This window comes from Marasmius oreades, chromosome 5, assembly GCF_018924745.1.
Source record: "Marasmius oreades isolate 03SP1 chromosome 5, whole genome shotgun sequence".
NCBI lineage: Eukaryota > Fungi > Basidiomycota > Agaricomycetes > Agaricales > Marasmiaceae > Marasmius > Marasmius oreades.
Genome location: NC_057327.1, coordinates 797,727 through 821,379, shown reverse-complemented (window position 1 = coordinate 821,379; position 23,653 = coordinate 797,727). Strand labels below are relative to the sequence as shown.

Genomic DNA, 23,653 nt, shown 5'->3' with positions numbered 1-23,653 from the left:
GAACATAGGCGTCAAGTCCTTATGCATCCTCCGGGGTCGAAGGAAGTAAATTCCTTCAGGGCGTGATTCTTTTTCAGGCGCGCAATTGAAAACTGCCTAGCAGTCGCAACGCCATGGATCACTCATTGTTCGATAAAAAGGCTGCAGCTACCAATATCTGTATCCCGAGTGTCGAGAACACACCATTCGGATTGCCTCGCCACTACATAAGTGACCACAGAAAAAAAAAGATCCCACACAACCATCAGTACAAACGCAACGCGTCGAACACTATGTTTGGCGAACTGTTCATACGGATCGGTTACCCAGTGATTAACGATGCAAGAAGAGCAATACTCACAGGAATTGAGCACCACTGGAACCAGAGGCGACCGTAATGCTGATTGTGTTTGTACCAGCAATGAGTGTTCCCGCCGCTACATTGATTGTGGAATAAAATGAAATAAACAGATCAATAGTCAGCGACGAAGCCACGGTCTAGGCTTGTCACTTTACTCACGAATATTGTAAGTGTACATTATGTTCTGGAAGTGGTGGTCAGAGGCGACGCAACCGGGGGAAGAGGTACAGTACTATCACGTACATTTCCTCGCCAAGTTCCACGAGTGACACCTCGAGAATCAGGCTGACTTGGAATTGCCGGGATAGCACTAGTCCAGCTGTTAACCACTACGACTGGACGTCCGCCTGCGAAGGCGAGGGTTGTTCCGATTTGTAGAGTTCGAGCTCCAACTGGCCATGTTGAATTTGAGAATGATGGTTTCGACGGAAACTGCCAATTCATCAAAACTTGTGCTTACGTTGAGAGGACGTGAGCGTGAACTTGATCGTAACACCTCCGATGTCCTAATTCAAGTTTGGGATCACGCCATTTTTATTCTTTGTTGGATCGACGCAGCTTTGCGAAACGGACGGTTACCTTGAAAATCGCCATTGGGAACGTGTTGACGTTGTTGCCGACGGTGAAAGTCTCTTTCAGGGGAGAAAATCGGATTAACTGCCGAATCGGGTGATTATAATCAACCACTCACTTCCACCCCAGCTCGCCATCCGGGAATCACTAGGGCTGTAGAAAGAAGAGGAATTCAGAAAGTGTGTGGCAGACGGTCGCATGGTAAAGAACAGGTCTCAAGTACTCACTGCATCGTTTCGATTTTACTGTTAAGGGGAAAGATCGTAAGAACCAGTCGAATAATGCCAGAAAGGAGGTCCAAAATCCCCCACTCACTCTGCATTCAAGAATCCCCGGGGAGTTCCATCAAAGTCACCAATTTGCCAAATAACCGCTGGGTTCTACCCGCCGATTGAGATTACGCGTAAGTCAAAGCAAGTAAAACGGAGAAGATAGACCTACAGCTTCGGAAGAAGCAATGTTCGCGCTCGTCGTGCCACCCGCAGAGACCGTGGCGGATTGACTGCCGATAGCCAACTCGACTTTGTAGACTATCAAAAATCAAACATGTTTAGTAAATACCAGCACCAAGGTATAAATACGACCGACGGGTCATCGTGTATGTTCCAGGCTTCATATACGGAGTGACAAAGTTTCCACTAGTGTCCGTTCTGACCCTTAACATCACAGTAATCCTCATAATTAGCGCTCGAACCCATCATGATAAAGCGAAGAACACACCAATATTGATTTTGGGAGTTACTAAACCCAACAGAGATGAGAGACGCAAACTGGGATGGGAAACCACTGGCTTTGCCGCTGACGCGACCTCTACCGGAATTCCCAACGTAACCTTGGACACCCAAGCCTTCCCAGAAGAGCGGGTCTGTAAGAGTTGTTGAGTGTACACATTTTTGAGTTTGGGTTGCATGAAGATAAAGAAGGAGAGAGCCGTACGCACCGATGTTAGCAGATGGTGCAGCACCGGATGTGAACACGAGGGCGCTAATTATTGTATCCAACCGTTGGCTTCGGGAACCGGCTTGGAGAGTTTCGCAGAATTACTTACTATGGCCCGTGGAGACCCGTCCTCCAGCCTAGGAGCGGTTGTGAATTTGGGAATCAGGAAGTAACCGACTAAGCGGCAGAGACATGCCTTCGGTTTGTGTATGGCCAGAGTTCTAACTCGTCGTAAGAAAAGGTAGACAGTCATGCATTGAAATGATTACGAACCATGTCTATTCGAACGAATATTCCATCAGACGTATGTTCGCAAGAAAATGTAGCAATGCACTCACAGAAGTAGAGTTCCTGAACAGAGCCTGTCGGGGAGTATGTAATTGTCAACTCTCGAACCCAAAGTGATTGTCACACACCTCCTTGATTATTGATATCTCGGAAGAAAGGTCCACCAGAGCTGGCTTCGTAGCCATTTCCGTAAATGACCTGCCAGAACGTTAGATTCGCGGCTGCAGTGCTCTGAAAGGGATCGTGTGGTCACGATCAGACACACCATATATATTCCGATAGCACTTCCGGTGACACCATGTACCTGATCGTCGATGAACTGCCGGGAAGAGTAGAACTTGGAACGTGTCTGGCCATTAACGAGGAATACGTCGGAGCCCTCGATTGCGCTACCGCCATCCACATTCGAGGCTGCATAGCCATTTGGAACGGTAGACCTGGCGAGACGGGCGATATACCTCAGTTCTCCGACTGAAGGCTCAGCAGTAGTACTACAAATGTTAAAAGATTATACCATACAGAACCTTTTAACGGAAATCGCCCTTACTATGTTGCCATGTGAATAGAAGGGTCCTTGTATTTCGCGACGTAGTAGCTGCGGTGAAGTCCTCCTCAGTCTTTTCTTATTCCGTTACATATCTAGGACGGGGGGACGTACTGAGTGAGGGTCGAGGTCGTGCAAGTAATCTTGATATAATTATTCGAGTTCCCCGTACGTACCCAACCGCACGTCGCTCCAATCCCAGACGAAATCTGACTGTGCTTACTTGAATCTTGAGCTTCTTTGCCGTTGTACTTCATCGAGGTGACGTCTCCAGAAGTTTTGTCCACTAAAGAGCAAAGGGGGCCGAGTCGATCTATATCAAACTGACGGTGAGAGTGATGGTATGCGACCCACCGGTGAAGACGAGACCACCGTCAGTGTCGACTACGTACGAGTTTCCGGATTCCGTCAAGCCGAAGGCAGCCCACACTGGGGGTAACAGCAGTGCCGCATAGACGAGAAAGTACGCCAACATTATCGCTGCTCGAATGACCAGAGGGGTGGAACTGCAGGGTAAAAATCGCAGATAACAGATTTATAACCGCCCGGTTTATGGGTGAAATCTTCAAAACGTCGGATAATTTCATTTGAGATCACTCAGTCGCCCTTGTGATTGAGTCATTGGCGAGGTACATTCAGAATAAAGCAGTGCCTGTAGGAAGTAAATAATTAACTTGTAAGGAATTCCGGTTATTTCAAGGAAAAATAGACGTTTGAACACACCTTGGGGTGCGTGCCGGCCCGTTGGAAACGTGTAAAACTGCGTGGATTGTATGAACTTGGGTGCTCGAAGTTGTTCATGGGACCCCAGTCTTTTGCATAGGTAAACATTGTGGTTTTACCCACGTCATGAGGAAATCGGGTGTTGGGGACAAGAAGGCACATCGCGTACAATGATCAGTCCCGCCAGCCTTCAAGCCAGCCACTTTGCAAGTGCTATGAATTCGACTCGTAAATTCCAAAGCGCTCGTGGACCATAATAGTTAGCGAGGAGAGCGGCGAGTTATGATCAAAAATAAAAGACTTCGACTCTCCAGTTTCTCGTTGTGCGTGGTTCTTTTGTGATTCTTGGAGGACCCTGGAGTGCAATCACTGTCCACGTTGTTAATTTATAGACCTGAGTCAGACCCTACCTGACGGTGGCAAGCATGCCATCGTGTCAGACAGGTCAAGTTACAGGCCCTAGTTGATTTACACTCTGTACAGAAACAAGAAACTTCCCACGGCTCGACTTGCTCATTGACTTTTCACCTCGTGGTCCGCTCAATCGTCAAGGAAACGTCTAGAAACCAGGTCTCCGCACAGGGCCGCGAATATTTGAGTCTATTCAAATTGGTATGTTATACCTCCAGGAAAGGTCTTTGATTCTACTCACTCTGGTTAATACCTGACACCACATTACGAGGCTGCCCTCGAAATATAAATAATGGGGTGGGATCTTGAAGTTGGATATGATTGGACGCTGATCAGACGACAGTATCACTGACTCTGCCTATTCCGGAATCCGAAAGTGTGTATCTCTCATACGATTCTTTATCATAAACTTTTTTTAGGCAGCTTGCAAGGATATCCTTGGGCTGATTCAGAAAATCTTGTTCGTTCATGCAATTATTGGAAGCAGGGGCGACGTAACACAGAAGATTCTCCCGTCTGTCAGGTATCAAACTGTCGGCCAAGAACTTTTTTGATGGGAGGATCATACTCTGTACGGATGCACTTTAACGGACTTAAAATATGTATCTTGATTAAAATCACTCTCTTCTTCCCCACAGCTGTCATTGAGCCTTGAGCTTGAGGGCCTCCTTCCTCGTAGCGTCTCTGAGCACCAGTCAGAGTGTAACGTCGGAGGTGGGAGGTCGAAATGCTGCCCTTTGCTCTCAAGATTGTCTGGTTCTCTCTCTCGCTCTCTGGTGGGTTTCCTTATCTCTTATATGTGTCGTTTGTAGCGTAAAGCCGATCTCTTTTACTGTCCAGGTCTCATCGCTTGTTGGGTCGTCCTTGGAATAGTTGCGACTACTTCACGACGCTTTTGGGGTCCTGTGTTGTACTGTACTGGATGCACAATAGCAGAGGGGATTTTCTGCATCGGTGAACTTACTATCGTCGAACATTTGAAGCTTTTCTGATTAGTAGCAGGCATGAAATGGCAGATGAATCCTTTTCTTATGCCCCCTTCTTTCTGTATAGGTCAGCGCTATTCAACTTGTGAATATTACATGACATACTCAATATTGCAATAGCGCAGACGATTCTTACTGGATTGGGTTTCTTTCTGACGACGGGCGTTACGACGGCTTTTGCGTACGAATCTGTCTTCAAAGCGAAGGAGAGGGACATTGGACGCAGTAGGTATGTAATGCCCTAGCTCGGGTTCCCGCGATATAGATTGACGTTGTATCTAGCGTTTCACTTCCCTGGCGACCGCTTTTCATAATCCCTGTCATCGTCTATCCTTTAGCTTCTTCGCTTGTCCAGATAATCCTCGTTCTACTTCTTGAAGCCGTCGAACCGACCGATGATCTTCAATGTGACGCCACCCATCCGCTTTGGGTTCGTTTTCTCGGCTACGCGGGAAATCCACTGGCGTTTTCCCTCACCTTCTTCATAATTTCACTCCTTTTCGATTTTTGGTTCCAACGATACACGAAATTTCCGCATGTAGCCAATTCCAATCTGACCGCACTACCTCCACGTAACAGAGGCAAAGGCCGAAGACTCCAAACCTCTCCCCGTCCATTTCCTCTTGCGATACTCGCACAGCCGCCTTTACCTTCCCCCCATTCTACTGCTTCCCGGCGCGTGCCCATTAGCCCCGGTTTCGTTAGTCCTGTTCTGTCTGCACGCCAGTTTCATCTTCCATTTACGCCCCTATCCCCAACGTTCAACGATGGTGAGGGTGAACCGGATGCCTCTCCCGAATCTGTTCACAAGCACGATTATATCACAGACGCAACACGTGCACATACCGAGCAATCAGTCGTATCCTCAATTCCACCACACTCGGTGTCTTCAAGCCCTGTTCGGAACGAACTGTCCCTCCCTCCAGGCCAACGCACGGTCCGTCAAAAGGAATCAAACGATTTCCTGAAATACTTGAACGAATACAAGGAAAAGGAGCGTCATAGTAGTGAATCTGACATAGAGAAGGTCAGTCGGGATGCTCAATATACGCAGAAGAGTGGTACACCCGACTGGGACGATGTGAGTTCATTGAGGTGGAATAGAGAAGACGACGACTTCGAAACCGCCGAAACCTCGTTCTACCTCGACCATTGGTCGTCGAGCTGGGCGGACGGCGCACTGCGCAAGTTAGTTGGAGGTCAACATGGCACTGGGCTTGGCGCGGGGCGTTCTGATCTTATTCGTAATTCGGCGCATTCTGGTTTGAAGGTAACTGAAGACTCGGAGAGCTATTATCTTACCGCTGAGGAGGGTGAATCTCGAGCTCAACGTTCCCGGGATTACGATTCGCTTGAAAACGAAGAACTCTTCCAGAGAAATACGGATGCGAGGCAAAGATCAACGACCGGTTCGTACAATCCGCGCATTTTCGTTGAATACAGTGGTGATGATCGAAGAATTTTGCAGTAATTGAGGGCATGAATAATCAGTCCGAGGAGCAGACCAGCAAGAATTCAATTACCTGGCGAATAATCAAAATTCAACTGTATTTGCTTTTCCTTTCTCCTTTCTAATATATTCTAAATTTACTCCGCAGCCCTATCACTCTCGTTCTCCTACTTGCCACTCTATCCACATTGATTGACGTGATCAACCAAGCAATTAACCCATCTTCTCCATCTACCCCAACTTCCTTTCCTCAACCAACGCCTTTCGGAACGCACCATATCGCTTTACTGCTTCTCGTTTGGGGGCCTGTCTTTGCGTTCGGTCGTCTACCGGTCGTCCGCCAAAAGTTGCTCTTCTTTCGCAAGTCTAGCGAGCTAGTTATACATGCGTGATAGCAAGGAGAGCTCCACTATCTTCGTTTTATCCTCCCTATAACTTTCTTGAATGGTAATTGATACCCGCAGCTCCTGCTCCTCTCAGATTACACGGGCCCTTCCCCCATCTTCGTCACACACACTCTCCCCTCTCTCCCCTCTCTCCCCTCTCTCCCCTCTCACTCTTTAGACTATGAATCTCGCGTTGTTGATTTTCGAATTGATTTTGAATCTCCGATTCCTCTCTTTCTGAGTCTCTCTTGTATTACTGTACTACTGTCTTTCGATGTGTTTTTTACCATTTGGTACCGTTTGTATTGTTACTCGTACAAGTCCGTATCGAGGTCCGGATAATGAGAGATATACGCGATGGGTCGAGCGAATCTGCATTTTATCTGGAAGTGAACGGTCGTCGTTGTTGACGAGACAAAAAGCGCAAAAACACCGTCATACGACACCTATCCCCACCCCCCGAATCTGTATCTCATGGCAGGGTAAAAATCACACGATTGTGGTAGGTAATTCCGATGGGTAGGAATTCCACGTGTAATCGGGACTAAGCCATGGTTCTTTTGCTACCTCACCTGTATCATCTGGAAAATCCAGATTTATTAATTAGTATGAATTAGTATGAATTAGTACTAATTAATAATAATCGATACTAATTGGCACTAATTCAATTAGTATGAATTAGTACTAATTAGTATGAATTCGCTAGGTTATCAAATTAATTCGTACTAATTAATACTAATTAGTACGAATTAGTGGGCATTAGTAGGTAAATAAAAAAAGACATTTCACCATATTGTATTTTACATACTTCTATTAGTACTAATTAGTAGGCATTAGTAGGTAAATAGAAAAAGACATTTCACCATATTGTATTGTATATAGTGTACTATTTTATTACTATAGTATACTACATAGTGTACTATTTTATTACTATACTATAGTATACTCTACTATGATATTTTGAAGTGGAACCTAACTAATTTTACTTACTTACATTTATTAGTATTAGACTTGTCCGAAATTTTTTCAAGTCCGAAATTTTTCTAAGTCCACTATGCATACAAATATAATAGATATACTTATATATATAACATATTAAAGAGTTACAATAAGGTTATAGTAGTAACGGTGCTTATACTTATAATTTTCCTTAGACCGGAATTGAACCTGGTGCTAGCAGTTATGATTGTGTTACACCGGCGGGTACCCCATATAAGCGGTAACTTGTATTTCATCAGTTCCTGGTCAATTTAGATGATTCTGGGGTGGTTTTGGGGGTTTTTCTACCCCCTGAATTCGATTTTGAGCTTATCTAATTGTTCCCATCACTCCTTGAAGAGATAGTGCTTGTACTGTGTTGCAAAACAGTGTATATTATGTATTTTAATGAGAACTGATTCAATCCATGTTCATCTGGGATGTTTTCTAGGGTTCTTTGACCCTCTGAATCTGATTCTGGCCTTATTTATTTTTTCCCACCACTCCCTGAATTGATATCATTGTTTGGCCAGAATTTTAACCATTTCAGCACTGTATAACCATGGTTGATGATAAAAATATTGGAGGTGGGTAGAACTATGTATTTTTGGGTGCTGAACTCGAATTTCCAATCAGCTTGATGATAGGATGTCTCCCTACTGCACTATAAATAAATAAAATTTATTCCAAAATATCGGAAATAATATCCATTTATTTCAATGAAAACTGATCCATTTTGTGTAATCCTGGGCTGGTTTCTAGGGTTTCCTGACCCTCTGAATTTAACTATGAGGTTAGCTGAGCTCTCCCACCCCTCCCAGAATTGATACCCTGGTGTGATTCAATTTCTGACCAATCCAGCACTGTCTGAGTAAGGTAGATGATAGAAATGGGTGAGATGGGTGGTAGTATGTGTTTTTGTGTGCAGAATCCAAATTCACAATCAGATTGATGATAGGATGTTTCCCTGTGACAATATAAATGAAAATATTTTATGCCCAAATATTGGAAATAATAGATATTCAATAAAGAAGGCAAATCAAATATTGCATCACAGGGAGTTTGGGGGAATGTTCTGGATATATGTAAAGGCCTGCCTACCAATTTTTGGACCTTGAAAGTGACAGCTGACCCCCCTAGGCAAAAAATGCTAAAAAAGCGAAAAATAATACACTGCATACAGATATTATTTCCACACCAATGATACTATACCAGTAGTTAGTAATATATAGGGGGAGTAGATTCCCAAAATATGTAAGCAATTGGACAATATTGTGGTCTGTGACCGACTCTACAGAGAGCAGACCTGAGGATAAGTAATTTCATCTCAAGTTTGGCCTAGTAGTACCATCAGAATGGACTTCAAGTACTGTTTTAGACCAGTGTTCTGCTTTCTTTGTAAATGTCTTCAGTGATAGAAACTCTTACTACACTGTCTTCTAATATAAATCTAATTTACCCCTGTAATTCTGTGTAATAACCTATGCAAACCTTTTGCCCCAATTGCCCCAATTAGTGATTAGTATATAAAGTATGATTTTCTCTACCATTTTGGGTGATTACTTATGGAAAAACTCATATAACTTTTTGCCCAATTAGTGCCAATTAGTGTCAATTAGTGATTAGTATCAATTAATGGAAATTAGTTTTGGATTAGTACCAATTATTACTAATTATTACTAATTACTACTAATTACTACTAGTATATAAAGTATGATTTTCTCTACCATTTGGGGTGATTACTTATGGAAAAACTCATATAACTTTTTGCCCAATTAGTACCAATTAATATCAATTAGTGTCAATTAGTGATTAGTATCAATTAATGGAAATTAGTTTTGGATTAGTACCGATTATTACTAATTATTACTAATTAGTACTAATTAGTAAAGTAGGTTTTCTCTGATGCATGGCCTGAAGCTCCCTCTGAGTCAACGCTGCTATCAGAACGGAGTGCAGCACGGTCATGAGAATAGACGAGCGTTGCAAAGTCGGCCAGAAGCAATCCCCGTAACACTTTGACCATGTTGAACTTGATAGAAGACGGAAGGTTGGGAGGGAAGACCCACGAAGGATAGAATTTTCCATGAGCTCCCGATGTTGTGTGAAATGTTGGAACAGTCTCATTCAAAAGCTTCATCAGCTCGACGCATGAGCCACACGAGAGTTTTGACACTCCCAGGTACGGATATGTGGCCAGCTGTTCCGAGCGGATGTACATGAGTAACGCGAGCTCGGCATGGATGGACACCCTGAAGCAAGTGATCGTGTTGGTTTCCACTTCTCTTTCTCGGAGTAGGGCTTTTACGATCGTCTGCTTGTTCTGCTGGGTATATGGTTTTGCAGGAGGAGACCGGAAAGGAGTAGATCGACTGTGTTTCGGAACGCCTCTTCATGAATGTTGAAACTGTATGGAGATGTCGGAGGAACACAGTTTTGAACAGGATGGAAGTACACCTCGTCAAGGGTGCAGCAGAGCCTGTGAGAGGAGGCGAGGCCCAGCAATGTCAGTGCTGACCGGACCAGCTGCAGGGACTTTGGTACCCATCGGCAAAATTTAGTACTGTCATCGACCCTGAAGTCGGAAAAACGGGGAAGTCGGAAAAGTGTGATATAGTGAGTGTTAGACTAGATTTTTGAGCAAATATACTATCAAAAAAGAAGGAGCGGGGTCTTATATGCATGCCTGACAATTTTCATAACGGGGGATGGGTTCCTCACTGAGTTGTGGCAGTAGCACGGTCAGTTTTCCGACCAAAAATCGAAGCGTGAGAATATTTCCTAATCAGGAGATCGGCCACTGCAGCACAAGTACTCATCAACCTCTCGCCGTTCTTGGTATGTTATGACCACAACATACTTCTCCATCTCACAGACACCCAGGACTACACCCATAACTATCTTACAAGTCTCTGGAGTCAGGTTTATATAATACACTCAGATTTTTTTCTATCATTCTGACTCTAGATTGCAGTGACTACTTCAAGTTCAGCTGGACATGCCATGGGCACTGGGCTTGTCAAAGTGTGTGAATTTCGCATGGAACAAGACGTGATAATCACTTTTCACTCTAAATTTGGGTGAATTATATTTTCACACATGGCGTGAATTTCCTCTGAAATAAGGGGTGCAAAAAGTTACAAATGTCCGCTAAGTGCAAAAATGAAAATTTCACTATATTTGGTGTGAAATTCGCGTAAAACTGAGAGCTGTGCATATGACATCATAGCTGTCACATTGCTAACCGGTGCAGCACAGCAGGCCCCACTCTCTCGCTAACTACACCACCAAAACTGGCCCATGTTGTACAGATATGTGCTACTTTATATATATCCCATAAATTCAATATATCGTGAACATATGTTGACCATGCCATAATAATGCCATAACACAGTCCAGCAAAGGAAATTCTGGCGTCCCTTGTTCCTCCCGTGATGGAAATGGGTCCAAATGGCATATTTTACCTACCAAAGGTCAATATATGCAGGAGTAGGGCAGGAGGACCACTGGAAACATTTGTGCTGAGTATTTATGGCATTGTCATGTGACTCTACATACCGTGAACATATGTGGAGACAGATGGTGATTATATAAAGTAGCAGATATGTCAGCTATCTGTTCAACAATTGGCGGTGTACCATGTCTTAACATCAAACGTCGCCCCCCTCCCCTTGTTTTCTTCTCTGCCTCTGTCTTTTTTCTTTCCCTTTCCTCTCGTTCTCAACCCCATACCTTACTCAATATATGCCAACATGTAGTTCAACAGTCAAGACCATCGCCGCATTCAATACTTTTGTGCGCAGAAAAAGTCCGTGTACCTTTTTTATTAATGCTTTCTTTACAATTTTGACCAGTAATATTCATGTGTCAGGCACCCACAAATTGAACAAACATGCTGACCACGATTCTGAGCAGGAAGAAGCAGATATGGTAAGCCTTCATGACTTTTTGTCAATGTCTGTGCTGACAGACTATAGATGCAGATGCGTACAATTTTGATAGCAAAACTTACAGCCTCACAAGCGAAGGGAAACAAACTGAGGTGTGGATTTAATTGGTTTTGGGCTGGCATAGAGAAATCAAGGTGTAGACTGGTTGTAGCCCGAACTTATTCATGTAAAAACAAATGAAATTCACGTTGTTTCACCCCCCATTTTCCCTACTGTAAAATTGAAATTCTAATCAAAAGTACATGAAAAAGGTAAAGGTATTCACCTTGTTTGTGGTGAAAATCTGGATTTCTTGTCAGAATTCAACTGGGTGAAAGTGTTCAAAAAGTATGTGAATCATGAATTTTTTCACATCATGGAATCACTGTATTGTTACCTATTTTCACTAATAAGGCTATGTGAAAGTCCGGCTGAAGGTAGGTGAAAAACTATGTGAAAATCACCGACTTCTACAGTCTCAGTGGGGCAGGGCTCTCAGCACAGTTATATATACCTATCAGGCTACCAGAATCTATTATCCTTGGATTTTTATGATTTTTTTTGAGTCTACACAGCCCATACCTGCAAATATCCCAGATTTTTGTGTTTTACACCCAAAAATTGTTTCTAGAGGGGAGGAAACATTCCTGTCAGATGTCAGATGATCTTCATTTGCTCCCCTTAGGACCCAACAATGAATTGTAATAGATTTTGGTGCCACCAGTGCACTCTGACTGTACCTAAATGAGGAAAAACTACCAAATTAAGGTCATCCTCCCACAAGGACAGCCTCTATCAATGCATCTTGCAACAAGAGCATTTAAAATGAATTTATAGGTCCCAGGTGCTCAAACAAAACTCTTATATACGAGATATTGACGATTCTTGGATGATTCATCAATGTGTATGATTGTGTCACATGTAATCACGTTGCTGGCCCGCAATTTCCGACTTCGCCGTGGGGCCACGTTTTCGACACCCCCTCATTAAAAAATTCATATCTCAACAGCATTACACCCTACCCACACGAAAATTGGCAGGCATATACCTCAAAAGGTATTCTATGCAACTGCACTTTATTTACAGGTTCTGGTATGTATTTTCTTAATTATATAAATATTTCTCCTTAGATTGCCAACTTCAGGGTCAATGACAGTACCTGTGGATAATGTTGAGTTGTACTAGTGCAAGTGGGTAGGTAACAGGGGACTTACCCAAATTGTCGTCAATCTCTCTTAAATGTTCATAGTCACTAGGTTCATTGATATCTGGAATGAATTTGAGTTCAACCAGAAACAGAAATACCCTGAGGAGTTCTTCTGCATCTGCCTCTTTAAAATCTGTCACTTTTTTACGGGAGATTTTAACGACAGATTCCATTGTGAATAATAAACCTCTGTGAGGATTGCGCGACTTGGCTCCATAGGTTGACTTGTTTTCACGAATTGACTTCTGTTCGTTTTTAATTAACCGTAGAAGGGGATTTAGATAGTCCTTGTGCTCCGGGTCCCCCTTCTTGACTTTGGCCTTGAAAGCCTCAAACCCAAACTTATGAAGGCGATAAATAAGCGAGACCATTTGGGTGCTTTTTGTGGGGAAAGCTGATGGTGAGGAGGGGGAGCTTGAGCAATTAACACAACCTTGAATGTGATGGAGAACATCACTGAGATGTTTCTTTGCCCGTTGTAGAATACCATTGATTGTCCGATTGAAAGTGAAATAAATTCTGGTCACGAGCGAAGTGGTAGTGCTATTTGGAGTGGTAGAGATAGCAACGGCAGCGACGTTGCTAGGATCAGTTGTGATGATATACGTGAGGGAACTGATGAGTGTTCTTATGCGCTTATGGAGTGACTGATCTATATTGAGGGATTCCGGACACTCGACCTGGTACTCAACATCTTCGCAGGATGATGGACGAGGGAGTAAGACCAAATACTTGATGATTAGTTTGGGATCATTAGTGTCCACAGTTCGTGCGGGAGGGTCGGGGTGGGAATTAGAGACGGGCAAGGGTTGATGCTCGCCAGGCGCAGCAGGGGTGGAAGGAAAAGGAGGTGTAGACGAGGTGCCAGTGACAGGTGCTGGCATCGGTGCGCAAGAAGGACTGTTCTTGGGCCTGATGGGAGCTGGCCCTGCCAGATGGGCAGGGGTAAAAGGTGTGCCAGTGACCTGAGTGTTGCTGGGGTTGAAGTTTAGATTCTGGCTAGTCGACTTGACAGGAGGACCTAGAGCGAATATGTGCATTAGGAAGTGTTAAAGAGCAATTTGAAGGATCAAGACTGACCGCTCCCAATGGCAGAGACGGATGGACTACTAGGAGTGTGACGTGTTGAGACATTCACACTTTCAGTCCCCACATCCTTCATTTGTTCACTGGTACCCCTTCCATGACTCCCCCCGGCTCTGGATCCACCACCTGTGCCTTCACAGCCTCCATGTGGGTTTGTGCCAGCATCATAGATAGATGGTGCATTTGAAGAAGAATCTGAGTGGGTAGTTTGAGAGTGATGGTTGTCGAAGCTACGGTGCCTCTTCTTGCGTGAGACTAATTTCCACTGTGCTTTGTTGCCTGCAGATAAAACATATTACCGAGTGTTGCATTGAGAAGAACAATAGAGAGTTTAAGCTTGAAGATTTACCTCCACTCGGTGCAGCTGCCCCTCTTATTTCTTCTAGCATAGAAGAGGATCGGCCCATAGAATGTTATCGAACGACGAGTGACAGGGAAGAGAACGAGAACAAAAGAGAGAAACAAGGCTTTAGGCTCACCAGTCTTGGGATGACTCGTTTGTTCAAGTTCGAGCTTTTGGTTCAGATTGGTCGACATTGACTTTATGAATGGGATAGATGGGACCTGATGAAATGAACGTAGTCTAAGGCAGAACTGAGTCTTAAATTTGCTAGAAAGGAAGTTCCATCAACTTTGAATGTACCCTAGTGTAGCAGGCACTGTTGTCAATAGGGATATTACACATCCGACCGAGTTCGACTTTTATCTGCAGAGCCACAGGGGCTGTTGCCACCGGCTGCTGGCAGGAACGAGCCACTCTGCTCATTACCATGTAAATTCAAGCAAGATAATATAGGCTCCTTAGGAGCGCAAAGGAGAGAAGAGAGAAAGAAAAAAGGAGAGTCAGAAGAGAGTTGTGGTAGAGTTATGTATCTCTGGGCTGAGGGCTCAGGTGCGTTTAGATAGCACATGATTATCACGTGGTGAGACGCGTGTGGGAAAGGAGAATGCGAAATTTAAAGGAAACGAGATGAGATGAGATCCAGCCTGAGTGCTCGGGAGCTCAAAGCCGAAGGTTAAAATTGTACGGCATCTGTGATACCTGTTGAGGAACGTATCTAGTATGTTGGCGCATGCCTGGTTGTAGGTACCGATCGTCGATGATCGATACTATTCCTCTTTTCACTCTTTTTGAATTTCCCGTTCCATTCTTCATGATCCGGATATTTTCCTTTTTGCAAATAGGTTACTTTTTATACCTTTCGTATTCAATCCGACACCCTCAGCCGTTCTACTACGTCTGAGGGTGAGTACCATATTTTCCGTCCTATCTTATTTATTCTATTACTTATTCATTAACCTGTAGATCTACTTCTTGTACTTACTATATATTCTACAGGTATATAGACAGCCGTTCTACTACGTCTGAGGATCTACTTCTTGTACTTACTATATATTCTACAATACCCAGCGCTAGAAGGAGAAGAATGATGGGGATGGACTCCGATGGAGGGAGGGAGAGAGCCAAACATGAGATGTGGAGGCATTGAATGCTAGCTGAGGGCGACGTGAGATGAGCGTGGAAGTGAGGACTTAGAGCCCCAGTGCGGACCGGAGTGGACAGTTAGGCACTTATCTTAGTCACTATCTTATCAGACGATTCAGCGCTATAGTACTTATAATTAGGCTCTCTCTACAGTAACGAGCTTTCTGCTGAACCGACGAACCGGTAATCAACTCGAAGTGGTATGTTCTCTAATCCTTACTATGATTACCAACTTGCCTGGCCGTAACACGATCTGTTTTTTAGTGTATGTACAATATGTTAGATAGATATTATGTCGACACGTGAAGTCTGTACCATAGCCTTCATGTCAATATGCAAAGAAAACCTCATCCAAAACCCATCCATGCTTGGTCCGAAACGCACCATTGGAAGATGGTGATGTGAATAATTCTATGCTAACCAACTTACGGATTGAGTACATATACAAGAAATAAACGAGCGCTTCTATCGTGAAGACGAGTCGAAGTAATAATGAACATATAGAAACCGGTCGATTAAATTTTCCGAGGTAATGTACCTATGTATATAATTTCCTGTAGAATAGCAATGGCCATAAGATACAGTAGAGCGAAGTGTTTGAATTGAGCGAGCTTGTCAGGGACAATCGGTCGTTCGGTTGCGATTTCATCCAACGAGCCAACCACCTGGCAAACCGCCGCGATCTTTATTCTGTCCCCTCCCTGCAGTCAAGACGGGAACAGGCGGCCCTTCTTCGCCCCTTCGATTCTGATCCACATCCAACTTAAGATGTCGCTTCAAGCTTCGTATGGAGTTCTGTCGTGGTGGAGGGGATCGAGGGGTGTTCGTAATTGTGGAGGTTGGGGATTCCTCAGGGGGAAGACGAGTGGAGAGGAGAGTGGAATCAGAGTTCATGCCCCATCCAGCTAAATAACGCTCTCTCGAATCTGACGACGTCCCGTCATAATCGCGATCGTCCACACTTTCGGAATCTGAGGTGTTAGCAACAAGAATTGGTACGGGCGCCTGATCACATGATTCTTGACCTCGTCCAGATTTCCTTCGTCGGGGTACACTCTGACTCCGACAATAAACCCGAGTTTTCTTCTCCTGAACTCGACCTCTCGCGTACTCTGCAGTGTCGGGAAGAGCAGGAGACGATAGTCGAGTAACCAGATATGGCAACGCCGGACACAACAGCCCTGCTCTGGATGGCATGGACGTGACTAGGTTCGTCGACATCATAGGCTTAGGTGCGAGATCGCTGACACTGATAGCACTTTTCCTCCGTTTGACTTCAGCTCCCGAAGAGCCTTCATCCTCCTCATGAACCTTGACGTGTACCATACTCCTTGTTTGACGAAGACCCCACCATCTCGCACCCGCATTCTCTTCCTCCCCATATTCAGCCTTTCTTGCTACTCGGATGCGAAGATTTCCACCCATTTCTCTGCGCGTGCGGGACTGCGAACGGGATCGTATGAGATTGAAGTATCCCCCGTTCTCTTCATCGGGCTCGGAGCCATCTTCTTCCTGATGCAGTTCAGGAGAATTGACTATCCCGTTGCATAAATCTGAGGAAGTTTGTGGAGACGTATCGAAGGTTGATTGGGAAGCTGAGCTTGATGAACCTGAAAACTGGGAGTTCGAAGACGTGGAAGATGTGAAGCTTGACCAAAGGTTCAATCCCTTGAGCGTTGCTCCAGGAGTCGACCTTGGTCGAGTAATTCTCGGTCTAGGTGTATCCTCTTCCCCTTCTCGATTCCCTTCCCTTGTCCACGACTCCGCGTCGTCAACATGTGAAGTGGCTGAGTTCTCAAGTATCTTCTGAACACTTGCCATGTGCCGCAGATAGGCATGTGCTCTGGAGGGAGTCGGATGTTGCACTGTACTCTGAAAAACAGGAAGAGGCTCGGTTTGGATTGGGCGGAGATGTGAATGCGTGATGACTAGATCAGGATAGCCCTGATTCCGGGAAACGGGCCTGGAATGGGTTTGCGGTGCTCGAGGTAAGTGGGGGGCAGGTGTAGTGGGTCTCGACTGCACACCAGCAGAGGGCTGATTGGAGTGGTGATGAGATGTAGTTTCCGGCTGCAAAGGCGATGTTTGGTCACCAATGTTTCGATATTGTCGTGGCACAGGGGGCACAGGGGGTAACATCTCGGAAAACTGAGATTGTCTTCCACTGGAATTACCAGGTCGTTTCCTGTCAAGATGAGAACCTGGCAAAATGGGGTGGGTGCCTCCACTTTGCCGTCGTTTGTGCTGCATGTGGGCTGAACGAAGATATTTCGACTGAGTTGTCGTCGACGTGGAGCCTATGGACGAGTAAGACGCATTGCTCTGCAGATACGTGAAATTGGTCCGACTTTGATGAACTGGCGTCGGCGTGTCCATGTGAATGTCATCATGAGCTTGTTGGGGTGTGCCTGGTGGTAGGACGTTGGGCGAGGAGGCGGTCAGTGACTGTGACGATGAGCCCGCTGTTAATGACGGAGGTGAGGGTAGAAGTGGAGAAGAAGGAGAGAGCACGGCGGTTTCTCTGAGAGTAAAGTTAAAGTCCGCGTCCTGACCGTGCTCGGCGCGCTCCTCAGGGCGTTCGGAGTTGTGTGAAGACACCAGAAAACCTGCCAAAAATCCAACCATACTCCTCAGCTTCGTAGTCTCCGCCCTCTCGCCACCCCTAGCGATCCTCTGTGCGTCATTTTTATCACTCCTGACGGCTTCGTTCTTACTTTTGTCTCTCTCCCTCTCCGGCGTAAATATGCGGGTTTCCTTATATCCTGCTTCTCTCAGAAGCTCTTCAAAGCCCTCGTATCTATGTTGATGTGGATGATGAGGTTGCGCACTAAGCTCTGCCGGATACTTTGTTGGTCTCGAGGCCTGCGACGGTCTTGATGTCCTGGGTTGTGGTGTATATGGTCTTCCTGGTAGCTGTGAATGTGCCTAATTTCGTTATATATGTCGAAATGAGAATTCGAAGGTCCTGTCAAAAGACAAAGAAACCACGAACCACCTCCGCTGTCGTCAACATCTGCGACATGTCGTTGGTATTGTCATCACTAGTATTTATGTTATTCGTCATCTTCTTCTGCAAGAGAGCCCGTCAAGGAAGCCGTCAATCATTCGGCCGTCGTCACCTCGTCGACGTTGCAAAACTGTGTTAGGCTGTGATTGTGATGGGTTTTCAGATCTATTGGAAACTCGTGGTCAGACGTTCAGTGTATTAGTGACGGGTTCTTTACTGTTGATTTACGGTTGATTGACTTTGCTGCCTGTAATTGAATAAGGCCTTGATTTTCCGGTTTACCGAGGTCAGACGTATGGCGGGACCGGGATGGGGACGGGGTTGAGAGGATGGGGATGAAGGATGTCGACGAGAGGATGAGAGCGCAACCACGTGACGTTTTATTCAAATTCACGCGGACAGATGGACAGATGGCAGAATCACATGCATATGGAAGCCCATGCTGCAACCCCCCCAGTGACCCATTCACAAAGTTTATTGACGATGACCTCAGCAGCGGTACTCTCGCAACTACGACGTACGCTAGCAGAGTGAGTAACCATCTCACCGCTCTTCCTAACCGTGAACCTCCAAGACGCGACGTCAAGCGTGCACGGATGGCACTCTTTTCCAGATTCCTTGTTACTCCGCCTTCCCACAACCATCTTCGGCAGCCTCGGTCTTTGCAAGCGACAATCTCGCTTATTGCCTTCCTAGCGGCTCTCATACTTCGCACGAGAATCGTAGGGTTACCTTTGGAAATAGTTGCTAGCATCCGGGATCTCTTTCAACATGCCTACACGAAGTCTCCGAGTGGATACAATCTCCTGAAAAAACAATTGACACCGTCTGAACTCTCGATGGTCCTACAGCAGCTCTATGTTTACGATGACTATCATTGCATAGCATTGGATAGAGAAGATACACAAGGTCACAGGAAGGTAAACGGACGGAGGATAGAACCCAAAAAGAAACTCCTGGTACCCTACCAAAACCGCCTTCACCACGTTCCCATACATCCTACACCACAGAAACTTCTCATGAAGATGGAGCAGTACTTCACAAGCATACCTGAAAGCTTAGTGGTCATCCCATCCTCTTCTTCATCCCCCGATACGGATGCAAAAGTTCAACAGAAATCGAAAGCCCTCTTTGACCCGACATTCACCCACACACTCCTCACACTCCTACGCATCGCATTTCCGTCATCCATCGCTAGACCTATCTGCACAGAACATCTTCTGCTGTTGGCCCATACGTCATTTCTCGTTCTCCGGACATATCTCTCAGTATTGGTTGCGAGACTAGACGGAAGAATCGTCAGGGACTTGGTTAGCGCGAATGGATGGGGTTTCTTGAAGGGACTCGGCTTGTGGTTTGCTCTAGCTGTTCCATCTACGATTACGAATGTCATGATCAAACATCTACAAGGAGTATTGGGTGTGAGGATCCGAAGTCGCGTTGGAGGGTTCCTACAAGACTTGTATCTGGCTCGTGAAGAAAGCTCTACATCTCCCTCGAGTTTGAATACGAATTCGAGGGGTATGCGCTACTACACCGTGCAGGGAAGACTGGAGGGCGTGGACCAATATCTCACGGCTGACGTGGAAGCTTGGGCTGAAGGTGTCAGCGGATTATACGGTAACCTCATGAAACCTATTCTCGACTTAGTTCTCTTTACCTCCCAACTATCGAAATCTCTTGGAGCAAGAGGCACTGTGTTGCTGTTCGGTACCTATTGGTGTACTGTAGGCGGCTACTTTAATGCCATCTTGCTTGCCGCTAATCCTTCATAGATACGTATCCTTCGTGCTGTTACTCCCGCATTTGGCAAGCTGGCCTCAGTTGAAGCTAGGCTGGAGGGAGAGTACAGAGCTGGAATGGGGAGGCTCGGTAGAGAAAGCGAGGAGGTTGCGTAAGTTGTGACCCTCTAAGCTTTGGACTTCCTTCTGATATCAGTTGTTGATCAAGATTTTACGACGGCGGTGCCCGAGAAAGAGACATCCTTACCAAAGCATATTTAAGACTAATCAAGCACGTCAACAACATCTATAAGGTAAATTTTGTTTTTTAGTGAATCTCCGTATTCTCGTTTATATATTGCATACAGATCCGAATTGCTTACGAATGGACCGAAGACTATGTTATTAAGTACCTTTGGTCGGCTGCTGGATACGGACTCATCGCTGTTCCTCTACTTTTCACGCGAACCATGGGGCCACCGGGTACGTGATCGATTGTTCATGAGTGCCCATTTAAGCCAACTATTCACTTTTCTGACAGGTGACCCGAAACCCAAGCGCCAGACAGCCATTGCCTCGCGAACTGAATCATACATATCGAATAGGCGATTACTCCTCTCACTTGCGGATGCTGGAGGCAGACTGATGTATGCGTATAAGGATATCTTGGAGCTTGCTGGTGTCACGGAGAGGTTGGGTTCATTTGGGAAGGAGCTGTATCTGTGCGGAAGAGCACCAAGCCCTCAACCGCGCAGCGAGGAGGCAGATGAGGAGGATTGCATTCTTCTCCAGAATGTGGATATCGGTGTTCCGGGGAGTGAGACTGTTCTGGTCAAGAACCTTTCATTGAAGTTAAGACCAGGAGACCATTTAATGATTACAGGAAGCAATGGGGTTGGGAAGACGGCTATCGCTCGCGTTTTGGGCGGGCTCTGGGGTCCGTTACATACACCGGACCAGGATGATACAGTGGAAGATGCGTCTGAAGCTCAAATCGTTCGAGGTATAGTGAAGGTGCCCAGCAGCGACCGAATGGTTTTCGTCCCACAGAGGGCGTACCATCCACAGGGAACGTTGTTGGATCAGATAATCTACCCTGACACTTATGTGGAATTTATGGAGAGAGGGATACCTCTAGAACCTCAGCCAGCAATTGCACATCCGCCTACCTCGCCCGTTTCTTCGTCGACTAGTTTGCAATCCGTCGAAGCCTCGACTGCTGCTACAGCCCATCTGGTTTCCCCTGTCGGTACCACCTTCACTTCACCTTCGACTTCGATACGCGCTATACTTGAATCCGTGTATCTGGGGTACTTGCCTGAAAGAGAGGGCGGATGGACGAGTGCGAGGAAAGAGTGGAGGGATGTATTGAGCGGTGGGGAGAAGCAGAGGGTTGGAGTAGGACGGATGGTTTATTCTCTGCTGAAAGTCGGTGATAGGGAGAGAAGGAATCATAGGGGTTGGGCTGTTCTCGATGAATGTACATCTGCCGTGTCTAATGATGTGGAAGGCCGGATGTATGAGTATGCCAAGTCGTTGGGGATTACGTTAATTACGGTTTCGTTGAGGTATGTTGTTATTTTCATTGTGTTCACTCTTTTCCTGAATTGGCCCCTCCTCTTTTGCCATTAGACCGTCGTTGATGAAGTACCATAAACTGCTTCTTACTTTGAATGGCCAAGGTGGTGCAGAGGACGAAACTGAAGGTATTTTTGCTCTACGTTTCGTTTGATTGGAACGCCGCTGATCAATAATCTTCGCTAGGGATTCTGGATGGACAGGAAGACGTGACTGGTGTTCAAGGGCCCGGCGGCTGGGCCCTGACGCACTTGGATTCTCCATCCTATCAGACGACTCAGAGGAAAGAGGAAGAGGTGCTCGAAGAACGTTTGAAAGAGGTTAAATCATGGGAGAAGCGTGTGAAGGAACTGGACGAAATGTTAAGGGCGGTATAGAAGATTGAGACTGATTGGAGGGTTCTGCGAATTAGCATGGGATTCTATATCATGGAGATATGTATCGATGATCTGAATCCATGTAGAAAAGTGCCCATTTCAACGTTAGAATCCTAGAATACTCCTTTTAAGATTCTTCTAGCACCCTTCGAGCAAACACCCCATCTACTGCTAGACGGTAAAAAATGGTCTATTTTCGTCGGAGACTCCAGACATACTACACATGAAATGGGGTAGAAAGATGAATAGGCTAACAATGCGGACAAAGACATCTTGAGAAGCTCCGGAAGTAACCGAATGACCGAGACTCTCCATTCCAACGTCGTCTTTCATAAGACTAAGCTGTGTACGAGGGAGCTGTAGGTTGGGCTGGGGACAAGCGTTAGCTTGGCCGGGAATGCAGGACGATCACGCTGCTGGGTGGGCGGGATCTTCCGGCGTTTACTCTCTCGCACTAGCTTTAGCTTTCGTTATAATTTGTGGAACTCGAGTTACTTATTCATCGAATAGAACAAGAAAGGATGCTGATTGGTAGTTGTATGTGCTAGGTATAATTGATTCCTGTGATTGGTGCTCAGTTTATAAGAGGGTGGGATGGTGGGTGTAAAAGATAGAAAGGGCTCGAAATGAGCGAGCGATGTACGGTAGCGAACGACGGTGAGAGGAAAACAAGAAAAGGTAGGGAGCTTAGTCATGGACTCTCGCTCCGTTGGAACCTCGATGCTGACTCATGCCTCGTCTGCATCTGCAGTACAGATGAGTGGCTGTGATACCGCGAACCAATGAGGGAACTTCCGCAAAACAGCAAAACGACTCACGAGTGCCCGCAGTTGTGCTACGACGCCCAGGACTACGGAGGTCGGGCGTCCTCATCGCTCACTACCTACCTCTTGTCGGCTGTTCAAACCCTCGCATCACTAAATTTCCGACATTGGGCGAAGGAAGAAATATTGCGATGAATCGTTACTGGGTGGACGGCAGATGTGTAAGAACACCGAGAGATGTCGTTGGCGGCTCCGTACTATAAGGTATCAGAAGGATTTGACACACCAGTGAACCACGACAACGACGACGAATGCGTGAGATCGTATCGAGAAAGAGCTGCTATCTATTCGTCTCGTTGTAGAGCAGGATACTGATTCAGAATTAGCTCGGTGTTTTGTCGAATTTTCTCCCGAATCTCTACTCATCCGGTTTCTAGTTCATAGTCTCGAGAATGGATTTTAGCCATGCATACTTCGACTGCTCCCTCAAGGATGGACTTATTTCGTTGTCAAGGAGAGACAGTTGAGACCCGGAGCCTAACCAGTTAAGTGCTGGCCAGCCATATAATGGAAAATTAATGAAGGACAGAGTATCCCCCAGGTTCGTTACAAATTCGGTGGTAATAGCTGAGCGGTTCGCATTCAACAGATCGCTGAGGGGAATCGAAATCTGGAACTTGGACAGATGTTCCTGAAGTTTCAAGGCCACTAAATGGGCTTTTCCGCGACATATTTCCCTGGATCGCATTCCAGGAGGTACGAGTTCCAACAAAACTATATTATGTTTGTTTCGCAGATACAATCTAGGTACGAGAACCTATCAAACCAATCCAAGAAATCTGACTCCTTCTCCTTCCTCCTGTTCCGTCACATTCCCATC

At 45.7% G+C, this 23,653-nt stretch overlaps 5 protein-coding genes across 6 annotated transcripts; 2 read left to right on the top strand and 3 right to left on the bottom strand.

Moving 5' to 3' along the window:
• Positions 1–244: 244 nt before the first annotated feature.
• Positions 245–4,116, bottom strand: E1B28_008317 (uncharacterized protein; the record flags this gene model as incomplete). The annotated part of the gene is made up of 23 exons (XM_043153109.1): positions 4,070–4,116; positions 3,408–4,019; positions 3,039–3,336; positions 2,799–2,970; positions 2,688–2,735; positions 2,406–2,631; positions 2,269–2,338; positions 2,126–2,214; positions 2,049–2,073; positions 1,962–1,989; positions 1,854–1,897; positions 1,634–1,778; positions 1,502–1,569; positions 1,355–1,443; positions 1,229–1,293; positions 1,141–1,158; positions 1,032–1,066; positions 920–972; positions 801–846; positions 584–732; positions 500–524; positions 341–416; positions 245–284 (listed from the first exon to the last, which is right to left on the bottom strand). The coding sequence occupies exons 3-23, from the start codon at positions 3,157–3,159 to the stop codon at positions 245–247; spliced, it is 1,632 nt and encodes a 543-aa protein (XP_043008393.1). The 5' UTR covers positions 3,160–3,336; positions 3,408–4,019; positions 4,070–4,116.
• On the top strand, positions 3,910–7,011 carry E1B28_008316 (uncharacterized protein). 2 transcript variants are annotated; one of them, XM_043153107.1, is made up of 8 exons: positions 3,910–4,389; positions 4,457–4,594; positions 4,659–4,772; positions 4,821–4,871; positions 4,925–5,033; positions 5,087–6,213; positions 6,273–6,351; positions 6,403–7,011. In XM_043153107.1, exons 2-8 carry the CDS (start codon positions 4,546–4,548, stop codon positions 6,644–6,646), a joined length of 1,773 nt encoding a protein of 590 aa, XP_043008391.1. In that variant the 5' UTR covers positions 3,910–4,389; positions 4,457–4,545; the 3' UTR covers positions 6,647–7,011. The 2 variants fall into 2 exon arrangements, with proteins under 2 accessions (XP_043008391.1, XP_043008392.1); XM_043153108.1 differs by having other exon boundaries at positions 4,659–4,871; positions 6,403–6,809.
• Positions 7,012–12,693: 5,682 nt separating this feature from the next.
• E1B28_008315 (uncharacterized protein) lies at positions 12,694–14,229 on the bottom strand (the record flags this gene model as incomplete). Its single annotated transcript, XM_043153106.1, has 3 exons — positions 12,694–13,775; positions 13,835–14,119; positions 14,190–14,229. The coding sequence occupies 3 exons, from the start codon at positions 14,227–14,229 to the stop codon at positions 12,694–12,696; spliced, it is 1,407 nt and encodes a 468-aa protein (XP_043008390.1).
• Positions 14,230–15,693: 1,464 nt separating this feature from the next.
• On the bottom strand, positions 15,694–18,699 carry E1B28_008314 (uncharacterized protein). Its single transcript, XM_043153105.1, has 2 exons — positions 18,319–18,699; positions 15,694–18,251 (listed from the first exon to the last, which is right to left on the bottom strand). Exons 1-2 carry the CDS (start codon positions 18,388–18,390, stop codon positions 15,972–15,974), a joined length of 2,352 nt encoding a protein of 783 aa, XP_043008389.1. The 5' UTR covers positions 18,391–18,699; the 3' UTR covers positions 15,694–15,971.
• E1B28_008313 (uncharacterized protein) lies at positions 18,663–22,141 on the top strand (the record flags this gene model as incomplete). Its single annotated transcript, XM_043153104.1, has 7 exons — positions 18,663–20,060; positions 20,109–20,227; positions 20,284–20,368; positions 20,423–20,537; positions 20,596–21,622; positions 21,687–21,760; positions 21,819–22,141. The coding sequence occupies 7 exons, from the start codon at positions 18,663–18,665 to the stop codon at positions 22,007–22,009; spliced, it is 3,009 nt and encodes a 1,002-aa protein (XP_043008388.1). The 3' UTR covers positions 22,010–22,141.
• Between the last annotated feature and the right edge of the window lie 1,512 nt (positions 22,142–23,653).